This window comes from Hibiscus syriacus, unplaced genomic scaffold, assembly GCF_006381635.1.
Source record: "Hibiscus syriacus cultivar Baekdansim isolate YM2019G1 unplaced genomic scaffold, ASM638163v2 tig00111000_pilon, whole genome shotgun sequence".
NCBI lineage: Eukaryota > Viridiplantae > Streptophyta > Magnoliopsida > Malvales > Malvaceae > Hibiscus > Hibiscus syriacus.
This window is the reverse complement of record NW_024062947.1, coordinates 2,694,013-2,718,552: the sequence shown is the minus strand read 5'-3', so window position 1 is coordinate 2,718,552 and position 24,540 is coordinate 2,694,013. Positions and strand designations below refer to the sequence as shown.

Sequence of the window (24,540 nt, the reverse complement as noted above, 5' to 3'; positions counted from 1 at the left end):
TCCTGCAAATTCATGCAAGGAAATGAACCAACATGTTCACATCAAGAGAGGATGAATTCGGCTATGAAGATGTATTCACTTAAATGGATGAACATTCTTTTATTTTATTAGTCCATGAACTTGCATAGGGGACGTACATTGTATCTACTTAAGGATGAACATTCATCCATGAATGTTCAATCATTAAATCTTGTATGTGCATCCTAGACATCTCTTAGGCCTATAAATATCTTTCCATTTCATTTGTAAAAGGCAATTCACTTTGTTTAATCAAATATTTGTGAGAAACTCTTTAGTTCTTAAGTGAACTTTATCGACTTATCAAGCTTATGCTTGTGGCGTCACCCCTATCTATTTCACCATGATACTTCTGGTTCCTATCTCTTTATAGATAGTGGGTCAAAGTCCTTGTTTACCATCCTTAAAGAAGCAATATAAAGCCTGGGTCTTTGTTCTTTAACATTGGTTCTTCTTTGAGTCTTCTTTGAGATACTACTTTTCATATTCATCTCCATCACTTCATTCTACTTCCATTACCAAACTTCATCATTTCCTTTAAACATATCACCAACTTATATATATTTTCCGCTGCCATATTTATCTTTCCATTCATTACCTCCATTAACCATTTTTTTAGTTTTCTTGTTTATGCAAGATACTTGTTGCTTTCCTCGATCGAAACAATCAAATGTACAACTTTGACTTCACCATCCATCCAAGTGAGGCTAGGTTGAACTATATCACTCTTATGGTTAAAAAACTTGGACTGACAACATTAAAGCATCCCACTCCATATAAACTCCAATGGCTCAATAAAGAAGGTGAGTTAAACGTTACCAAATAGGTTCTAATTTCTTTTTCAGCAAGCAAACAAACAAAGGAAGGAAGAAGGTAAATTTTGACGTGGGAGATTGGGTTTGGGTACACTTTAGGAAAGAAAGATTCCCAAACCAAAAGAAGTCTAAACTACTACCCCGAGGAGATGGCCCATTTCAGATTGTAGAAAATATCAATGACAATGCCTATAAACTCGAATTGCCCAGTGAGTTTGGTGGCGTCAGTGCCTCATTCAATATCACTGACTTATCATCCTTTGAGGATGGACACAATTTAGGGACAAATCACTTGAAAGACGGGGGGATGATGTGGTCGCACCTACCCCATATCCGGAAGTCATCCCACAAGGTCCCATTACTTGGTCAATGACCAAACAATTCAGGAAAGTTCTCCTAACTAAGTTTCTTGAAGCTTTTGATTCATTTAATAACTTAACACCTTCCTATGTTTTGTTATATAATGTTTTAATAGTCAAAGAATAACTTAGTATGAACACAACATACACATTGATATTTAAGCATATTAGGATAGTTTTACAAACATATTAAGTATGATTACATTATATACATTAAGGCAACATCATTATAATTCGTTTTATTAGATCATATACATTCATATTAGCCCTTAGGCTTTATACATTAATTCACACATAATATGAGATGATATATTTAGCTCATGACATGCAATCATAGCTCACATTACCATATTTTCACATGGCAGCAAGGTATTTAACTCGTCTTAGCTCAATATCATGGACTTACCCTATTTCCTTGCAAAATATAGGTACAATGGAGTGTGATGAACGTTGAGATAGCTTGGTAGATGATTTGGACGTCCTATGCATATCACAAACAGCTCACAAAGGATAAGGCAGCTCAGGGAACATTAAGGAAAGCTCAATTCAACTGGAGGAGCTCAAGGCTAGTTAAACTCAGCTAGTTGGACTATTTGGAGCTAAGTTTCCAAAAGTGATATCAATGGTAGCTGAATGTAGTTGAACATGCTGTTATGAAGCTCATAAGGATTCGGCTAGGAAGCTTGTTCACAAAACAGCCCATGCTTGCTAGCTAGCTCCACACTCAAGCTAGCTTGGAGGAGACACAGGCACGCCTAAGAATGAAACACATGACCAGCCATCATCCCATGCAAAGGGTTGCACAACAAGGCTCTATAGAACACCCATGTTCTTTGCATATGATCAGCCACCATGTGCCTTGCATGTGGTTCATTTAGGCGTCAAGATGAAGAGCTCTCTCCCTATTCAGCCAAGCATCATTTCCCATCCAATTTGGCACCAACTTGAGGGGACACAAGAACTATTCGGCCAAGGATTATTTTCCTCCATATAGGACCGAAACACTATGTCATTTAGCATTTAATTATGTCATTTTATAGAGGCATAAGGGCTGGTCGAACCACCATGTATCCATTCGACCATACCCCTCCATTTCCTATAAATAGGAAAGCACAATTCATTTGTAATCAGACCTTTTGTTTAATTAAAAGTGAGATTATTCTCTTCCTTAAGTCCTGGTGACTTTTTATTGACTTATCAAGTATAATTTATACTGTGGCGTCAACCTCTTCTCTTTTCACCTTGATACTTCTGGTTCCTAGTTCTTTATAACTAGTGGGTCAAAGTACTTCATACCACCCCTTAAAGAAGCAATATAAAGTCTGGGTCTTTTCTCTATATAGAATTGGTTCTTCTTTGAGTCTTCTTTAAGATACTATCCTCACAACCATCCCCTTTGTTTCATAAACCATAACCATAGCCATATCAACCATATTCCGCTTTCATCTCTCATTTTAAAACAGTCCACCTATTTCACCCATACGTTTATCACCTTAGCCATCTCTTTGAGCCATTCACTTGTGCAGGTTGTTTACTTCCTTCCTAGATCCACAATAAATTGTTAAGGCATCAAAAGAGCCTTACATCACCTTTTGTCATACTACCATGGTCTTCCAAGTAAGATGTGGCTAGCATAAAGTACAAGGCAGCTCATGGAACACTAAGGAAAGCTCGATTCAACTGGAGAGCTTAAGGCTAGCTAAACTCAGCTAGTTGGACTATTTGGAGCTGAGTTGCCAAAAGTGATGTCAAAGGTAGTTGAATATAGCTGAACATTTTCTTATAGAGCTCACAAGGACTCGTCTAGGAAGCTTGCTCACGAACAACCCATGATTGCTAAGCTAGCTCCACACTCAAGCTAGCTTGGAAGGAGACACATGCACGCCCAAGATGGAGCACATGACCAGCCATCATCCTATGCACAAGGCTACACCACAAGGCTCCCTAGATCACCCATGAGTGTTCCATATGACCAGCCCCCATGGTCTTTGCATGTGGTATCATTTAGGCGCCAAGATGAAGATCCCTCTCCATATTCGACCAAGCATCATCTCTCATCCAATTTGGCGCCAACATGAAGGACACTAGAGCTATTCAGTCAAGGGTTATCACCTTCCATTTAAACTGAACCATCATCTCTATTTTGTAATTAATTATGTCTCTATAGGAAGGTACAAGGTTGGTCGAATCCCCTTGTAACCATTCGGCCATGCCACTCCATTTCCTATAAATAGGAAAGCATATATCATTTGTATTAAGACCTTTTTGATTAATATAAGTGAGATTATTCTCTTCCTTAAGTCCTGGTGACTTTTATCGACTTATCAAGTATTTTATACTTGTGGCGTCGACCCCTTTCTTTTTCCTTGATACTTCTGGTTCCTAGTTCTTATAACTAGTGGGTCAAAGTCCTTAATACCACCCCTTGAAGAAGCAATATAAAGTTTGGGTCTTTGCTATCTATAGCATTGGTTCTTCTTTGAGTCTTCTTTAAGATTCTATCCTCACAACCATCCCTTTGTTTAATAAGCCATAACCATAGCCATATCAACCATCTTCCATCTCTCATTTTAAACAGGCCACATATTCACAATACGTCTACCACCCTTAACCCTCTCTTTTTGAGCCATTCACTTGTGCAGTTTGTTTTACTTCCTTCCTAGATCCATAATCAATTTGTTAAGGTACAAATGCCTTACATCACGTACACTACCTCAAATAGAGAATGCTTGGTGGCTTAATGCTTTTCTTTATTGTATACGAACTCTACATGGGGTAAACATTCTTCCCGTGTCTTAATGTTTTCTTGATAATGGCCCGAAGGAATGTTGAGAGTACTCAGTTTACTACTTTAGATTTTCTATCAGTTTAAGGGTTACATGGTGTTAAAAACAACAATTTAGTTCCAATTTTACTCCGCAGTGCCCTCCAAAAGTGACTAAGGAACTTGACATCTCGATCTGAAATCATGGTCCTCAAAACTACATGTAAACATACCATATATTTGAAGAATAGTTGGTTATATGAGTAGCGGCATCCATTTTGTGGCATGGGATGAAATGAGTCATTTTGGAGAACCTATCCACCACCACAAAGATTGAATCCCGACTATTCTTGGTCCTTGGCAATCCAAGAACGAAGTCCATAGAGATATTTACCCACAACATGTTATCTATAAGAAGAAGTGTGTACAATCTTGGGGCATGGCTCTTGACTTGGCTTGTTTATAAACCAGACACATTTCACAAACTGTTTCGACATCTCTCTTCATATTTGGCCAAAAGAAATGTTATTTCAAGGTGGTAAGTGTCACATGAGTTCTCCTTCATATGAATAATTGGTTAATAAGTTTTGTAGGGATCCTTTAGGTATGCACAATCGTCCTTATTTGAAAAGAAAACCTTAATGCTTATATTACTTATCATGAATGCCTGTATCACAAAGTTATACCTTTCCCTAAAAACACAATCAGTAGCATAATGTTCGTTAATAAAATAGAAACCCAAAAGCCTGGAATATATAGTAGAAATGACATACCTTCTTTAGAGGGCATCTGCTATAACATTATCCCTATCATTCTTATAATGTATCATATAAGAAAAAAATTCTAAATATTCAACCCACTTGGCGTGCCTCTTATTCAACTTTTGTTTCCCTCAAATGTGTTTCAAGGCTTTGTGATCAGTGTGAATGATGAACACTTTGGGCCACAAATAATGATACCAAGTTTTCAAAGCTCGAATCAATGCATTCATCTCATTGTCATAAATTGGGTAGTTCAACATTGCACCATTGAGGTTTTCACTAAATAGGCAATGAGGCATCCTTCTTGAGCGAGGATAGCATCTATCATAATTTTGGATGCATCACACTCGATCTGAAAAGTCTTATCAAAGTTACAAGTATGTTTAAGTATGTTAGATTAATCTTGCATACATTAAAGCATGATTCATTACACACATGAAATGGAAGCATGCTTAATCATTCATTTGTTAGCTCATATGCATTCATTTTAGCTCTTAGGCTTTAAAATTTAGCTCACACATATTATATGATGATATATTTTGCTCATGACATTCAATCATAGGTCACATTACCATAATCATGCATGACAGTAAGGTATTTAGCTCATATCAGCTCAATGCCATGGACTTACCTTGTTTCCTTGCACATATAGGTACATTGGAGCATGACACACGTTGGGGTAGCTTGGTCGATTATTTTGACATCATATACAACTCACAAAGTACATGGCATCTCGTGGAACACTAAGAAAACTCACTTAGCTGGAGGAGCTCAAGGCTGGCTAATCTCAACTAGTTGGACTATTTCAAACCAAGTTGCTAAAAGTGTAGCTGAGTGTAGATGAATGTGTTGTTATGAATCTTGTAAGGTCTCGACTAGGAAGCTCATTCACAACTAGCCCCTTGCTTGCTAGCTAGTTACACACTCAAGCAAGGTTAGAGGAAGACACATGCACGCCCAAGATGATGCGCCTGGCAAGCCTTCATCCTATGCACAAGGCTCCCTAGAACACCCATGTGCGTGCCATATGACCAGCCACCATGTGCCTTGCATGTGGTATGATTTAGGCGCCAAGATGAAGAGCCATCTAACCATTCAACCAAGCATCATTTCCTCTCCCATTTGGCGCCAACTTGAAGGGATACAAGAGCTATTCGGCCAAGGGTTATTACCCTTCATTTAGGACCGAACCATAATCTCTTTTAGCATTTAAATTATGACTTTATAGGGAGACACAAGGGCTCGCCGAACCATCATATATCTATTCGGCCATGCCCCTAAAAAAACCTAGAAATAGGCCATCCTGTTTCATTTGTAAACAAACCTTTTTGATTAATTGAAGTGAGATTATTCTATTTGCTTAAGTCCTTGTGAATTTTATTGACTTATCAAGTATTTTAATACTTGTGGCATCAACCCCTTTCCTTTGATACTGATGGTTCCTATATCCATATAGATAGTGGGTCCAAGTCCTTACTACAACTCTTTAAAGAAGCAATATAAAGTATGGGTTTTGTTCTCTATAGCATTGGTTCTTCTTTGAGTATTCTTTAAGATACTACCTCATAACCATTCCATTGTTTCATCAACCTCACCATAGCCATAACATCTTTCCGCTACCATTTCTCTTATCATAAATAGCCTACCTATCCACCTTTATATCTACCACCAAACCATCTATTTGAGCCATTCACTTATGCAGGTTGTTTTGCTTTCTTCCTATATCCATAATCAATTGAAAAGGTGTAATTACCTTACATCAAGCGGTAATAAGAGCTTTGGTGGAAGAAGCAGCGTGCAACAACAATAATAACAAAAATACCAAAAAGAAGTGCAAGTGAACGAAAATAAAAAAAACAGCAAAAGAAATTGAAGCACTCCAAAAGAAGAAGAAAATAAAGCACTCAGAAAAAGAAGAAAAGAAAAGAAAGAAATAAAAATTGAAAGCACACAACAACAATTCTCATCACCAAGCCATTCAAGTAAGCCTTTAAATTGATTGTGGTGATAGAAGTTTGTGAAGTGACTTTGTGTAAGTAACCCTTTTTGTTCTATTCTTTCTATTTTTATGCCACCATTTTCATTATATTTTGATTTCCATTCCTACTAATCCTTTTGCAGCCGACACACAACAAGTAAATTTTACATGGTACAGTTTTGAGTAAAGTTACTTAGAACTTGAGATAAAGAGGATTAAGAGGAAAGAGGATTGAGCGTGTGAGATCAGAAGAGGACTATTAAAAGCCTTGAATTCCTAGAGTGCAAACACGAACGGATTGAGTGACAATCACGTTTTGTGGAGTGAATTCGTGAGGCTTTGTGAGAGCATTATTGGTAAGGTCCTATACACATTTCCTTTTTCCTTATTTGCTATATGTCTCTTTCATCCAACATCTTTGTAGTCAAAAGGACTTTGAACATCCAAAGTCAAGAAGATGAAAAAAGAGAGAATATTTTCCATACAAAATGTCACGTGGGATATAAGGTTTGTGTGGTGATCATGGATGGAGGAAGTTGTACAAATGTAGCAAGTACTCACATGGTTGAAAAGCATCCTCATCCCTACAAACTTCAGTGGCTCAATGATGTAGGGGAAGCCAAGGTAACCAAACAAGTTATTGTCCCTTTCTCAATTAGAAGATGCAATGATGAAGTTCTTTGTGACGTGGTGCCCATGAGTGCAAGCCACATTATATTAGGACATCCTTGGCAATTTGATAAGAAGGCTACTCATGATGGATTTTTCAATAAGTATTCCGTTCAACATCAAGGAAAGAAAATCATATTGGCGCCTATACTTCCAATTCAAGTCCATGAATGCCAGGTTATCCTTAAATCACATATAGAGGAATGGGAGAAAACTAAAGCCATGAAGAAAGTTGAAAGAGAAGTTTTGCATGAGAAACAAATAAGCTTGAACAGAGTTGAAAATGAGAAAATTGAAACGAGTGAATCTGGGAGAAAGAGGAAAAGGTAAATGAGGGTGAAGAACATATTTGATCTAATCCTACTCCTATTCTTTCTTTTGTTGTGCAGGAAAATCCAATAGACATGTCACTTCAAGTAGAAAATTCAAGAAATATGTTTTTTGAAGAACCAATAGTCATGACCTTTGGTGACCCACAAGACATGTCCTTTAACATTTCAAAGGATGTACATCTTGAAGTTCAAAAGAATGTGCCAATTGAAGATCCAAGAATTGTGAATTCTGACATCCCAAGTGCAATATCAATCTTGAAGAAAATTCAACAACCATTGTAGAATCTAATCATCAAGCAACAAAGCCCATTAAACATCCACCCTGGTTTGCTAGTTTTATTCATTTTGTTATTAGTTTTTCATTTTGTAACTTTGCTTCATTTTGTACCAATTTGATTCATGTAAATGGTGTTATTCTATCAATCTATGATGGCAGTATCATTTTTCATTTTAAGTTTCATTGGTACATCAAAATCGTCCAACACAAGGGTGTGAAGCATGCCTCATCCACCTTGTTAAAATCCATTACTCAAATGGACACAAAGATTGAAATAGTTAACCTTACCCACCTACCTGAAGAAGATCAAACGTCAAATTTATTCACCAACAATAGTGAGGATTCAAGAAGAGAAAGTGAAGAAATATGATGCTTCAAAGAGATACAATCCTTGGAATATACAATGCCACCTTTGGAGGAAACTACATCAACGTTGGAACAAAGGACACACCTCTTTCCAAAAGGACAAGATGACTCAACGCAACATGAGAAGGAGACTCAACAGGTATGTTACTCTTCCTTAGAAATTTTGATGCAGGAAATCATTGAAGAAAAGTTGTCTTTAAAAGAAATAATTCTTGAAGAATGTTATTCTAAAAGGGTATCTATTGGCAACAGTTATTCCAAAGAAAGGCCTTTATTAGAATACTTTCCCAAAAGGATGTTTTTAAAGATAATTATTCACAAAAGAGGACAACACAATTGGACTCATATGTTTTGAAAGAAGCACAACATGTCAAGGAGAAAGGTGCAATGAATCAAATTGAAGGAAAAATCAAGGAGGATGAATCGGTACATTATATAATTCACATCCCGACACAAGTCTTCGATTTGAGGACAAATCACCTTCAAGAAGGGGGGATGATACATGTATGACCAGAATCAAGCTTCATTCATCTATGAAAGCATCCATAAAAACAAAGAGAGTTATCATTATTACCTCATTCTTTTATTATTCACATATTGTTTGCATTATGTATGATAAAATAACTTAGTTATGAATGTTGTTGTATGATCTACATCTTTATGATTGATATACAATGTTAAAAGTATGTTAGATTAATCTTGCATCCATTTAAGCATGATTCATTACATTCATGAAATGGCAGCATGCTTAATCATTCATTTGTTAGCTCATATGCATTCATTTTAGCTCTTAGGATTTAAACATTAGCTCACACATATTATATGATCATATATTTAGCTCATGTCATTCAATCATAGCTCACATTACCATAATCATGATGACAGATGCCATGGACTTACCTTGTTTCCTTGCACATGTAGGTACATTGGAGTATGACACACGTTGGTGTAGCTTGGTAGATTATTTAGACATCATATGAAACTCACAAACAACTCACAAATTACATGGCAGCTCGTGGAACACTAAGGAAAGCTCACTTAGCTGGAGGAGCTCAAGGCTGGCTAATCTCAACTAGTTGGACTATTTCAAACCAAGTTGCTAAAAGTGTAGCTGAGTGTAGTTGAATCTGTTGTTATGAAGCTTGTAAGGTCTTGGCTAGGAAGCTCATTCACAACCAACCCCTTGCTTGCTAGCTAGCTACACACTCAAGCAAGCTTGGACGAAGACACATGCATGCCCAAGATGATGCACATGACCAGCCTTCATCCTATGCACAAGGCTGCACCACAAGGCTCCCTGTAACACCCATGTGCGTGCCATATGACCAGCCACCATGTGCCTTGCATGTGGTCTCATTTAGGTGCCAAGATAAAGAGCCATCTAACCATTCGACCAAACATCATTTCCTCTCCCATTTGGTGCCAACTTGAAGGGATACAAGTGCTATTCGGCCAAGGGTTATTACCCTTCATTTAGGACCGAATCATAATTTCTTTTACCATTTAAATTATGACTTTACAGGGAGACACAAGGACTAGCTGAACCATCATGTATCTTTTAGGCCATGCCCCTACAAAAACCTATAAATAGGTCATCTATTTCATTTGTAAACAAACCTTTTTGATTAATTGAAGTGAGACTATTCTCTTTGCTTAAGTCCTTGTGACTTTTATCGATTTATCAAGTATTTTAATACTTGTGGCGTCAACCTGTTCCCTTTGATACTTATGGTTCCTATCTCCATATAGATAGTGGGTCCAAGTCCTTACTACCACCCCTTAAAGAAGCAATATAAAGTTTGGGTCTTTGCTCTATATAGCATTAGTTCTTCTTTGAGTCTTCTTTAAGGTGCTACCTCACAACCATTCCATTGTTTCATCATCCTCACCATAGACATAACATCCTTCCGCTACCATCTTTCTTTTCATAAATAGCTTACCTATTCACCTTTACATCTACCACCAAACCATCTATTTGAGCCATTCACTTTGCAGGTTTTTTACTTCCTTCCTAGATCCATAATCAATTGAAAAGATAGAATTACCTTACATTAAGAAGGCTTTCATTGTACATAAACATAAAAGAACACTTTGAGTATAAAAGTATTTTCTGATTTCCCGTCATTTGGCATATATGTTCAACTTTCTTGGCTCATTTCTTGTTGCTCTTTAGCCGTCTTAATGGCTTCCATATTTTGTCTCAATACCCTTTATCCTTCATTAACTTGGTCTGGGCTAAGGGGATCCAAGGTTAACTTTTTGCCTTCATGTTTGAAAGAATACTGATTGATGTAACAATCATGAGTGACCCTCTTTTCATATTGCAATTGACGTCCTACAATAATATGGCTTATATTCATAGGTAACACGTCACATTACACTTTATCTTTGTATCTGTTAAGGAAAATGGGAACAAGAACCTATTTGTTGACCTTTAATTATTCTTCATCATTCAACCTTTGTAATTTGTATGGGGCTATATGCTTAGTGGTCTTCAATCCTAACTTTTCCACCATGTAAGTGCTTGCCACGTTAGCACAATTTCCTCCATCAATGATCACCATATAAGTTGTTTCATTAACATGACATATTGCATGAAAGATGTTCTCACGTTGTCATCTTTTAACATTTGAATGTTCAGTGTCCTTTTAACAAAAAGTATATTGGAAGAAGGAGTAAAAACTGAAAGCATGGTTAGAAGTAGAGGAAGAAAAATAATCTCACAAAGACCTAAGGATTTACTATAAAAAAGAATAATGGCACTCAACTCTCATGTTTGTACTCAAGATATAAATGGCTCTTTTTAGTCTTATTCTGATCTCTCCTGATCTCTCCCACTCTATTGCCCTTTCCACTCTTCCTATTGTACAAAAGTCTTGAAAGAACTTAACTCAAAACTTTTTCAGGTCTTGGTGTATAATAGCGTCGGTTACAAAGAGGTTAGGGTAAGATAAATAAAAGTAATGAAATGGTGACGAGAAATAAGAAATAAAAGAAAGAATAAGGTAACTTACAAGCAAGCACTCACAAATCACTTAACCACAATCGAAGATTCTTTAAACTTGCCTTCTGATGAGAATCTTGATGTTGTAGTGTAACTGTTGTTGTTTTTATGTCGGTGCCTCACTTTTAGATGGCCTTTCACTTTGAATTTGTACTTCTTTTTGATATTTTCTTTACTTCTCCATTTGCACCAATTGATTTACCACTTCTAGTATTTTATTTTCTTTTATTTTGTAAGGTTTCTTGCTCCACATTGGCTTTTCAACCAAAGCATTGAACACCGCTTGATATAAGGCACTCCTGTCTTTGATTATAGATCTAGTGAGAGAGCAAGTACCTGTAAGAAGATGGCTCAAATTGAGGGCTTGGTAGTTGGTGTTAAGGTGAAATGGTGGGTTGTTTGTGATGAATGTAAGAAAGAATTGTTGTAGACATGTTTAGGGCATGGTGATGGGCTTATGAATGAAGTTGAAAAGGTTAATAGATATCTTGGACAATTAAAGGAAGAAACTAGGCTATATTAAAGCCTAACACCAATCCTTGTAAACTGAACAAGGGGGTAGTAGTGAAGGACTTTGACCACTTTAGTATTTTAAACCAAAACAATCAAAAGTATCAATGAATAAGGAGGGTTGATGCCACAAGATCCAAAAGAACTTCATAAGCCAATAAAAGTTCAACAAAAATTAAGAAAAGTTAAAAACCTCGCAAATATATTTGATATGCAAAGAGAAATACCTTACAAATGCCAAGGCATTGGTAATTTATAGGAAATGAAGGGTTTTGGCATAAAATACATGTGATATTTCGGCAAAGGCATTTCCTATGAATGTACGTAATGTTTAAATGAAAAATTACAACTGCATCCATTGAATAAGTTTGGTATTGGTTTGGTTGATCTTAGTTCTTTTTCTAGCTAAATGGTGATGATATTTTGGCCTTGGTGTGTTTAAATTAGTGGTGTAGAAGTGATATGAGGCATCCTGTTGATTGGTGACCTCTTCGATAGTAACGGATCTAGAACGAAGTAAGCAATTCCTTTGCAACAAACTTTCTGAAATGAAGGATTGTGTTGTTGGTTGTATGGTTAAGGTTATGGTTGAAAATGGTTAAGAAAGGATAAAGAAAGGATAGAGAAAAGAAGGAATTAGGTTGCTGGAAATTTAGGTGGATGAAAGGTGGAAGATGAATGTTTGGTGAAGATGACAAAGGTGAAATAAAAAATATGGAAATTTAGATAACAACAAAGAACAAGGAAGAACCTATACTAAAAAGTATAAAACCAAACCTTATACGTTCAATGTTCAAAGGACTTGGACCCGTTAGATAGCAATCTAAGAACCCGAAGTATCACAAGCTTAACACAACAAGATCAGACTTGAAATGTCAAGAAAATAGTTCTAAGAAGAACCACCATTGAGAGAAAACCTCACAATAATTTTAATTTATTAAAATTCTGATTACAAATGAAATAGGAAAGCCTATTTATAGAATTTTAAAGGGGTAATGGTATTTGGCCAGACCTTGTGCTCCCTCAAAGACATAATTTAATGCTTAATTAACATGAATAAATGGATGTTGGTTTGTTGGTCATATGTAACATGACTTGGACGTGTATTAGCTTGCCTGAGTGGGTATCTAGTTAGCAAACAAGGGCTGGTGGTGATTAGTTGGCCTTGTGCTCTCTTTAGTTTTCCACTAGCAGCCCAGATTCATTGTGAGCTGTATGCGTCTCCCAAATGCTCCACCAAGCGGTTTGTCTTCCAAAAGGCTCCACTAAGCTGTATGTGTCTTCCAAATGCTTCATCAAGCTATCCAAACGTGTATCATGCTCCAATGAGCTGTATATGTCATCTATGGATGAATGGTTGCAAATCCCGTATTTATTTCCAGCCTGCACTGTCTTCAGTAATCTGCGAATATCTTGAGCTCCCAATATCGGATTGATACGATTCAAAGTACATTGGAAAGATAAGAGATAGGAGATTAAGTGTTAATAAGACTTTATCACCTAAAGTTTCTTGGAAAAGGTTAAAAGTGGCGATCAATATGAGTGACGTGAACTGTCCACTGGATTGCCTTGAACGTACCTTGCACTAAATACAAAAATGTATATAAGTTACAATGCTCAAGTTCATGAATAAATAATAAGTACTCTGCCATTATTTAAATGTGATGAATCTTGCTTAGCTAAAATGAATGCATGTGAGCTAATGAATGATAGATATGCTGCCATTATATAAATGATATGCAAACAGAGTAAATGAATCTAAAACATATGTAAACATAATATAAAGCTAAGTAAAGATGTGGAAACATATATTATTGATATAAATACTTCGTATAACTAAGGTGGCGTTAACATCAGTATGTAACATATTAAATGCTTCGTTTCTAAGGCATAAACATTATGAAATGATTCAGAAATTTGTAAACACTTAAGAGAAAGAACTTCCCTGAAATGCTTTGCCTTAGAATGTGTGATAGGTCCTATTGGTAAGACGTCCGGATCAGCTTCCTTTCCTGGCATAGATGTGCTCACATCATCCCCCCTTCTTGAAAAAAATTTGACCTCAAATTTGCAGAAACATTATAAGGGGATAAATCAGAAACATTAAATGTAGCACTTAATGATGTGATCATGCCCACATCAGATCCCGAAGTCATGCCATAGGGTCCCATTACTAGATCGAGGGACAAACAATTCAGGGAAGTACTCCTAACTAAGTGTCTTGAAACTTTTGATTCATTTAATAATTGACACCCTCCGACGTTAAGTTATATAATGTATTAACAGTTAATAACTTAGTATGAGTGTTTCATGCATATAGTTATACTAGCATTGCATATTTTAATATTAAGCATGCATACATTCGTGGGGTTCATAACAGCATGTTCATCATTTGTTTTGCATTCAAGCATGTTTCAATAACATCATCATTTTCATTTAATTATAATTACCACTCATGTGCACTCATTTTAGTTTTAAGATTTAATAATTTTTAGTTATTATATCATGCATGTTAGCTCATAATAACATATACATGCACAGCAGCAAGGTATTTGATTCATTCCAGTGGACAGTTCACGTCACTTATATTTATCACAGTTTTGAACATGTTACAAGCATAATTTGGAGATGATTTCTCTTAGAATTTAATCCCCTATCTCTTATCTTTCCAATGCATTTTGAATCGTGTCAAACCGATACTGGAAGCTTGAGATATTCACAGATTACCGAAGACAGTACAGGCTGGAAATAAATACGGGATTTACAACTAAATTAATCATTCCAGCTCATTTCCTTTTATTTATCTTGTTTTCTTTGGACATGAAGACATGTTGGAGAATTATAAAGAAGCACACCAATCAGTAGAGTATGGTACATGAAGATATCAATCTGTTCAAGCATTTTGGAGGCTGACGCACATGCTGGACAATTTTAAGCACTTGGAAAACACACAGCTCACAAAAGTATGGAAATAAACTTATGGGAACATGATACACATATGAAACAGCCTGGATAAGCATTATAAAGACATAAACAAGTCCTTGGATCATGAAACACGTTTGAAGACACAAGACAACTTTTCCAGATTCCATAATACACACCCATGTGCACATTCCAGCTTTGTCTTCTTTTAATAAGCTCATACTTGATTACTAGATATCCACTCACAAATGTTGGATGAAGACCATTCACGTCATAAATGCTGGACATATTCAGCATTTATTTTATACAAGACTACAATAGTCTTTAAACAATCCATGTGTGCACAATCCAACAAATAACGTGAGCTCCATTGGAATCAGCTTGAAGATACGTGGCCATGAAGAGTTGTCTCCATTTTACATCGAATCATCACATGAATTCATGGAAGATTATAAACTGGAATTTTTCATTTTGTGAGATGTAAAAGCTGGCCAAAAACACTATGTGTTATTCGGCTAAGTGTTTCAAACATATTAAATAAGCCATGTAATTTGATTTTGAAAAGGAAAATTTTATGAATTAAAACTATTGTGAGATTTTCTCTCAAATTGGTTCTTCTTATTACTATCTTCTTGACATTTCAAGTCTGATCTTGTTGTGTCAATCCTTTGATACTTTGGGTTCTTAGATTGCTATCTAACAGGTCCAAGTTCTTGAATATTGAACATATAAGGTTCGGGTTTATACTTGTTAGTATAGGTTCTTCCTTGTTCTTTGTTATTATCCAATTTCCAGCATCCTAAATTCCATTACCACATCTATCATTCATCTTTCCTTAATCAATTTCGTTCATAGCCATGTCCATATAACACCACCATCTTCATACTATCAAGTAATTTTACTGTAGAGGAATTGCTTACTTCGTTCTATATCCGGTACAATCGAAGAGGTTCTCAATCGACGGGCTGACTCATATCATATGGTAATCAGAGCAAAGGTGAACCAATCAATATAAGTCAAGTTCGTAGCTTTAATGGGTTAGCTAGTTTTTACAAAAGGTTTATACCAAACTTTAGTACAATTACCGCCCCCTTAACCGGGATTATTAAGAATAATTCAAAATTCTGTTGGGGCAAAGAACAAGATGAAACATTTAAGGAACTCAAGGATTATTTGACAAAGGTTCCCCTATTAGCCTTGCCAAACTTTGAGACGACATTTGAAGTTGAATGTGACGCCTCCGGATTGGGATTGGTGCTGTTTTGAGTCAAGAAGGAAAACTAATCGCTTACTTTAGCGAAAAGCTAAATGGTGCAACCTTGAATTATCCAGTATATGACAAAGAGATGTATGCACTCATTCGAACATTAGAGACTTGGCAGCACTACTTATTGCCAAGGGAGTTCGTAATACACACTGATCATGAAGCGTTAAAACACATCAAGGGACAACACAAGCTCAACAAGAGACATGCCAAATGGGTCGAATTCCTTGAATCATTCCCCTATGTCATCCTCTATAAGAGAGGAAAGAATAATATTGTGGTAGATTCTCTTTCAAGCAGGTATGTGCTACTTAACACTTTGGATTCCAAACTCCTTGGTTTTTCATTTATTAAAGAACATTATGATACTGATTTGGACTTTGGAGAGAGATATAAGTTATGTGAAACAGGTGCTCATGAAAAATATTATCAGCATGATGGTTATCTTTTCAAGGAAGGTAGGCTTTGTATTCCACAAGGATCCATGCGAGAAGTGTTAACCAAAGAAGCACATGAAGGGGGACTTATGGGACACTTTGGCGTTGAAAAGACACTTAGCATCTTGAAAGAACACCTCTTTTGGCCAAAGTTGAAAAGGTTGAAAAGGTTGAAAAGGTATGTGAAAGGTGTCTAGTATATAAAAGGGCAAAATCAAAAGTCAAGCCTCATGGGTTATACCATCCATTTCCAATACCAACCATACCACGGGTAGATGTCTCTATGGATTTTGTTTTAGGTTTACCTCGAACCAAAAATGGAAAGGATGCGATATATATGGTGGTTGACCGATTTTTCAAGATGGTTCATTTTATACCCTGTAACAAAACCGATGATGCTATTCACGTTGTAAACTTATTCTTCAAAGAAGTGGTAAGGTTACATGGACTTCCTCGAACCATTGTCTCGGATAGAGATGTCAAATTTTTGAGCCACTTTTGGAGGACTTTGTGGGGTAAAATTGGCATGAAGCTACTCTTTTCCACTACTTGTCATCCTCAAATGGATGGGCAAATAGAAGTCGTCAATAGAGTCTTGTCAACAATACTCAGATCGATAATCAGGAAGAACATCAAGACTTGGGAGGAATATCTACCACACTTGGAGTTTGCATATAATCGAACCAAACATTCGGCGACAAAATTTTCTCCATTTGAGGTAGTGTATGGTTTCAATCCCTTAACTCCTTTGGACTTACTTCCTTTACCTTGTGATCAAATAGTAAACAAAGATGGAAAGGACAAGGCAGAATTTGTTAAGAAACTCCATCAACAAGTCAAGGACTATATTGAAAGAAGAACTAGACAATATGAGCAGCAAGCAAACAAACGAAGGAAAAATGTAACTTTTGAAGTAGGAGATTGGGTTTGGGTACACTTCAGGAAGGAGAGGTTTCCAAATCAAAGAAGATCCAAATTATTACCTCGAGGAGATGGCCCATTCCAGATTATTGAAAAGATCAATGACAATGCTTATAAACTAGAGTTGCCCGGTGAGTTTGGTGGTGTTAGTGCTTCATTCAACATTGCAAACTTAACACCCTTTGAGGATGGAGACGATTTGGGAACAAATTGCTTTAAAGAAGAGGGGGATGATGTGATCACACCCACATCAGATCCCGAAGTCATGCCACAGGGTCCCATTACTAGATCGAGGGCCAAACAATTCAGGGAAGTACTCATAACTAAGTGTCTTGAAACTATTGATTCATTTAATAACTTGACACCCTCCGACGTTAAGTTATATAATGTATTAACAGTTAATAACTTAGTATGAGTGTTTCATGCATATAGTTATACTAGCATTGCATATTTTAATATTAAGCATGCATACATTCATGGGGTTTATAGCAGCATGTTCATCATTTGTTTTGCATTCAAGCATGTTTCAATAACAACATCATTTTCATTTAATTATAATTACCACTCATGTGCACTCATTTTAGTTTTAAGATTTAAATATTTTTAATTATTATATCATGCATATTAGCTAATAATAACATATACATGCACAACAACAAGGTATTTGATTCATTCCAGTGGACAGTTCACGTCACTTATATTTATCACCAGTTTTGAACATGTTACAAGCATAATTGGGAGATGAAGTCTCTTAGAATTTAATCCCATATCTCTTATATTTCCAACTCATTTTGAATCGTGTCAAACCGATACTGGAAGCTTGAGATATTCACAGATTACCGAAGACAGTACAGGCTGGAAATAAATACGGGATTTACAACTAAATTAATCATTCCAGCTCATTTCCTTTTATTTATCTTGTTTTCTTTGCACATGATGGCATGTTGGAGCATTATAAAGAAGCACACCAATCAGTAGAGTATGGGACATGAAGATATCAATCTATTCAAGCATTTTGGAGGCTGACGCACATGCTGGATAGTTTTGAGCACTTGGAAAACACACAACTCACAAAAGTATGGAAATAAAGTTATGAGAACATGATACACGTATGCAACAGCCTAGATAAGCATTATAAAGAAATAAACAAGTCCTTGGATCATGAAACACATTGGAAGACACAAGACAGCTTTTCCAGATTCCATAATACACACCCATGCTGCACATTCCAGCTTTGTCTTCTTTTAATAAGCCCATACTTCATGACTAGATATCCACTCACAAATGTTGGATGAAGACCATTCACGTCATAAATGCTGGACATATTCAACATTTATTTTACACAAGACTACAATAGTCTTTAAACAAGCTATGTGTGTACAATCCAACAAATAACGTGAAGCTCCATTGGAATCAGCTTGAAGAGACGTGGCCATGAAGAGTTGTCTCCATTTTACATCGAATCATCACCTAAATTTATGAAAGATCATGAACTGGAATTTGTCATTTTGTGAGATGTAATAGCTGGCCAAAAACACAATGTGTTATTCGGCTAAGTGTTTCAAACATATTAAATAAGCCATGTAATTTGATTTTGAAAAGGATAATTTTATGAATTAAAACTATTGTGAGATTTTCTATCAAATTGGTTCTTCTTAGAACTATCTTCTTGACATTTCAAGTCTGATATTGTTGTGTCAATCCTTTGATACTTTGGGTTCTTAGATTCCTATCTAACGGGTCCAAGTCCTTGAACATTGAACATATAAGGTTCGGGTTTATACTTGTTAGTATAGGTTCTTCCTTGTTCTTTGTTATTATCCAATTTCCAGCATCCTAAATTCCATTACCACATCTATCATTCATATTTCCTTAATCAATTTTGTTCATAGCCATATCCATATAACACCACCATCTTCATTACTATCAAGTAATTTTGCTGTAGAGGAGTTGCTTACTTCGTTCTAGATCCGGTACAATCGAAGAGGTCCTCAATCGACTGGCTGACTCGTATCACTTACGTTGAATTCACCCGGTAAGTCCAACTTATAAGCGTTATCGTTCACTTTCTCCAACACTTGAAATGGACCATCTCCCCATGGTAACAACCTAGAACGTCGTTGGAATTGAAAATGTTCATTTCGAAAATGAACCAAAACCCAATCTCCAACATCGAAGGTAAATCGCTTACGACCTTTATTTGCTTGCTTCTCGTATTATTGAGTCCTCCGTTTTAGATTTTCGTTAACCTGTTGATGCAACCTTTTCACATAGTCTGCCTTAGACTTTTCATCCCTGTTCATAACCTGTTCTTGAGGTAATGGAAACAAATCCATAGGAGTTAAAGGATTAAAGCCATAAACAATCTCAAATGGTGAAATTTTAGTAGCAAAATGAATAGAATGGTTATAGGCAAACTTAACATGTGGTAAACAATCTTCCCATGTCTTAATGTTCTTTTTAATGATGGAACGCAATAAAGTAGATAAAATTCGATTTACAACCTCAGTTTGTCCATCAGTTTGAGGATGAAAAGTAGTGGAAAACATCAGTTTCGTTCCCAATTTGCACCAAAAGTCCTCCAGAAATGACTCAAAAACTTAACATCCCTATCAGAAACAATAGACTAAGGAATTCCATGTAAACGAACAATCTCCTTGAAAAACAAGTTGGCCACATTAGTAGCATCATCAGTTTTATGACACGCAATGAAATGTGCTATCTTTGAAAACCTATCAACCACAACAAATATACTATCTTTACCTGTTCCCAACACAAAATCCATCGAAATACCCAGCCAATGGAATCAAGAATAGGTAAAGGCAAATACATATGTGTAGTATAACCTTCGATTTTACTTTCATACATGTTACACAACGTTTACATATTCTTTCAACGTCCCTACGTATATTAGGCCAGAATAGATGCTCTTTCAGAATGTGCAACGTCTTAGTAACTCTAGAGTGTCTCATAAGGCCACCTTCATGTGCTTCTCGAACAAGGACTTCTCGAATTGACCCTTGAGGAATGCAGATTCTTCCTTCTTTGAAAAGATAGCCATCATGTCGATAAAACTTTCATATGCACCTTTTTCACATGCTATAAATCTTTTTCCAAAATCAGGATCAGTGGCATATAAATATTTAATATAAACAAAACCAATCAAATGAGAGTCCAAATAATTTAGAAGTACATACCTGCAGGACAAGGCATCCGTTGCAACATTGTCTTTACCCTTTTTATATCGAATGACATAAGGAAAAGACTCCAAAAATTCAACCCACTTAGCATCATTTTATTCAATTTATGGTGACCTGTAATGTGTTTTAAAGCCTCACGATCGGTGTGAATCACAAACTCTTTCGGCAAAAGATAATGCTGCCACGTCTCAAGTGCTCAAACTAATGCATAGATCTCCTTATCATAAACTGGGTAGTTTAAGGTGGCACCACTCAACTTCTCACTGAAATATGCAATAGGTCGCTTTTCCTATGACAAGATTGCTCCAATTCCTATACATGAAGCATCACACTCAATCTCGAACATTTTATTAAAATTAGCATAGGCTAACACTGGTGCCTTAGTCAGACAATCCTTTATTTTTAAAAAGGCTTCATCCTATTCATTACCCCAATTAAATATAGAATTCTTCTTTATAATCGTGGTTAAGGGTGCTGTAATGGAACTAAAATTAGGTACGAACCGACGATAAAAACTAGCTAAACCATGAAAAGATCTAACCTGAGTTATTGACGTCGGTCGAGGCCATTCCTGAATTGTCTTCATTTTTCAGGATCGACTTCTACACCCTGGGTACTAACAATGAAACCAAGAAAGGTAAGCTTGTCAGTACAAAATACACATTTCTGTAAATTACTGAACAACCTTTCTTTTCTCAATGTGCCAAGAACTTTTCTCAAATGCTCCTCATGTTCCTCCAACGACTTGCTGTAGATAAGAATGTGATCAAAATAAACAATGCAGTACTTTCCAATATAAGGTCACAAAACATGATTCATTAGCCGCATGAACGTACTAGGCGCATTCGTTAAACCAAAAGACATTACTAACCATTCATACAAACCTAATTTTGTTTTGAAATTGTCTTTTATTTACCGCCTTCTCGCATTCGAATATGATGATACCCACTCTTTAAATCCACCTTGGAGAAGATACTCTCACCACATAATTCATCAACCATATCATAAAGGCGAGCAATAGGATAATGATATTTGATAGGAATTTGATTCACAGCTCGACAATCGACACACATTCTCCATGTTCCATCCTTTCTTGGCACCAATAAAATGGGTACAACATAAGGACTCAAGCTCTCTCGAATATAACCCTTCTCCATTAACTCATTTATTTGCTTATGAATTTCTTTCGTTTCTTCAGCATTACTTTGATATGCTGGCCTATTTGGAATAGTGGCTCCTGAATAAAGTCAATCTGATGCTCAATGCCCCGAATAGGTGGCAATCCAATAGGTGTCTCATCCGGAAACACATCTTCAAATTCCTTCAAAAAGAGATGCAATAGACATAGGCATATCAGGGGGAATTTCAACCAATAAACAATGCTCCTTATACATTAAAATGAGTAAAGATTGATGAGAGGAAAGACATTTCCTGATTTCTTTTCTGCTTGCATACACGTTCATCTTTTTCTTCCCTTTTGCTTCTTCACTGTTCTTTTTCAAATGAACTTGATCTTCTTGCACTTGACTTGGTGTCAAAGGTGCTAAAGTGATTTTCTTACATGCATTCATAAAAGAATATCTATTTGTGAATCATACATCACCTTTTTATCAAACTGCCACGGACGTCCTAGCAAAAAATGAGTGGCATCCATTGACACAACATCACACAACACTTCATCCTTGTACATACAAGAACTTGTTTAGTGACCTTTAACTTCCAGCACATTCAACCACTGTAGCTTGTATGGATTGGGATGCTTTATCGTTTTCAACCCTAACTTGTCACTCATAACAATACTTGCAACATTAGTACAACTACCTCTATCAATAATCACAACACTTACCTTATCATTTACAAGACATCTTGTATGAAAGATGTCCTCTCGCTACTGCTCATCTTGAATCGATTGTTCATTTAAACTTCTCTTAACCACAAGTGCTTCACCTGTTGCATAAGTCTATAATTGGTCATTATCTTCATCATCGTCACAAAAAGGGTATCTTTCTCATCATCTTCAGATTCAGACTCTATATCCCCATTCACAAGCGTCAACATTCTCTTTCGGTTAGGACACTAACTTGCAACATGCACTCTACCAAGGCAGTTGAAGCATTGGATGTCTCTTGTGCGTTCTGGATGTTGCTTTCCACGTCCAACTTCGACAACGGAAGGTTTTGGACTACTCGCTTATGTTATTTCCTTAATCTTAAGTGGTGCTTGCTTCCTGGCATTGTTAGGAGTAACTAATGGATTAGAGAAAACTTTAGAAGGAGTATGATGATGTGAACACAACAACACAATTGGATCCTGAAGTCATGCCTCAAGGACCTATCACTCGTGTAAAGGCTAAACAATTAAGGGAAGTACTTTCTCATAAGTGCCTTAATGTTTTTAAATCTTTTAATGAGAAAGAACCATTAGATAATAGGTTGTTTAATATATTACATATTGAATATTAAATAACCTATAGTTCACATTCTTATATTATACATTATATAAGTTCATTCACTTCGTTTATTTCTTTATGTTATGCATGTAGGCATATTCGACCAACACTTGGGAGCTACATTGGAGCTAAATGGAGCATACAAAACAAGGATACTTACATGGAAACGATTAAAAGAGCATAAGGAGCAAATTGGTGAAAAGTTGTTTTGAGGCCGTGAGCTCATAGCTGGATTTAGCTGAATATTTGAGCTACAAGATGACCTCATTTCAGCTGGGGAGCTGCACCATCATCATCACCACTTAGGACACTTCAAATATGTCCTAAGTAAAAATTTGTGAATTCTTACGTTTTCCCGAATAGTTGCCAACTCAAGAGGTACCTTTTCACAAGGAGCTGCCATAATGTTCACCATGATACAAGTCACCTATGGCCATCTCACCTTTAGCTCATTCACACCATAAGTAGCTCAAACATGAAGGGATACCTTTCTCAAACATTATGACCTTTCATGAATGATGCTGCCCATGAAGATGCCTTTACATCTATGAGCATGCTGATGAAGACATTGTAATCATTGGAGGTTTAAATCACCAAAGAACATGATATAAAGCTCCATGCCTATTCGCCCACACATGCCATGCACATGAGAGCTTTTGGCGACAACATGAGAAGACACAACACCATTCGGCCAAGGGAGATGTTTCCTCATCATTGCCGAATCATTAAGCCCCTTCATGAAGGGCTAGCTGAACCAACACCAAACCTATAGACATGTTCTTTTATTTTGAAACATTATGTATCTTCCTAGAGACATGTATCTAGCCGAAACATCATGTAACCATTCTGCAAAGCCCTCTCATTTCCTATAAATAGAGTGGCTTGCCTTCATTTGTACTCATCTCATCTCATATATAAAAAATACTCTTGTGAGTTATTTCTCTTCAAAGTTCTTTGTGAACTTTATCGATTAAACAAGTATAGTTCCTATACTTGTGGCATCATTCCTTCCATCTTGATTCCTAAATTCCTAGATTAATATCTAGTGGGTTGAAGACACTATCACCACCCCTCAAGCAAGTTTGTGAAGACCGGGATTGTGCTTCATAGCATAGTTTCCTCTTTGGCGTGTTTGAGATACAACATCACCACCATTGCCATTTCATCATCAACATCATCCATCTCTTCCATCAATTCCGCAGCCATCCCTATCCTTACATCATCCATCTCTTTCATGAATTCTGCAGCCATCTCTATCCTTTCTTTATTTTATTTCATTCTTATTTTTTCATTTCATTACTTATATTATTATTCCCTTTATAAAATCCATCATTAATCATATTTCCTTTCTTATTTTGTGCAGTCCAAGCTTATAAATTCAAGGACATCAGTAGTTGACAATCCTAGATCGGGACACAATCAAAGCGTGTAGATCACCTTGCATCAAACGGAAATCAGAGCATAGTTGGATTGATAACAAAAGTGTCATTGGCG

The 24,540-nt window shown here is 36.4% G+C and overlaps 1 protein-coding gene across 1 annotated transcript in view; it reads right to left on the bottom strand.

The window, feature by feature from the left end:
- LOC120149311 overlaps positions 1 to 21,754 on the bottom strand; it is a 102,408-nt gene extending 80,654 nt beyond the window's left edge. Inside the window, exons 1-3 of the mRNA XM_039162139.1 lie at positions 21,514 to 21,754; positions 20,048 to 20,160; positions 19,647 to 19,703 (exon numbers count right to left, since the gene is read on the bottom strand). Coding sequence (XP_039018070.1) covers positions 19,647 to 19,703; positions 20,048 to 20,160; positions 21,514 to 21,754 — 411 coding nt within the window. The remainder of the gene's footprint in view (positions 1 to 19,646; positions 19,704 to 20,047; positions 20,161 to 21,513) is intronic.
- Between the last annotated feature and the right edge of the window lie 2,786 nt (positions 21,755 to 24,540).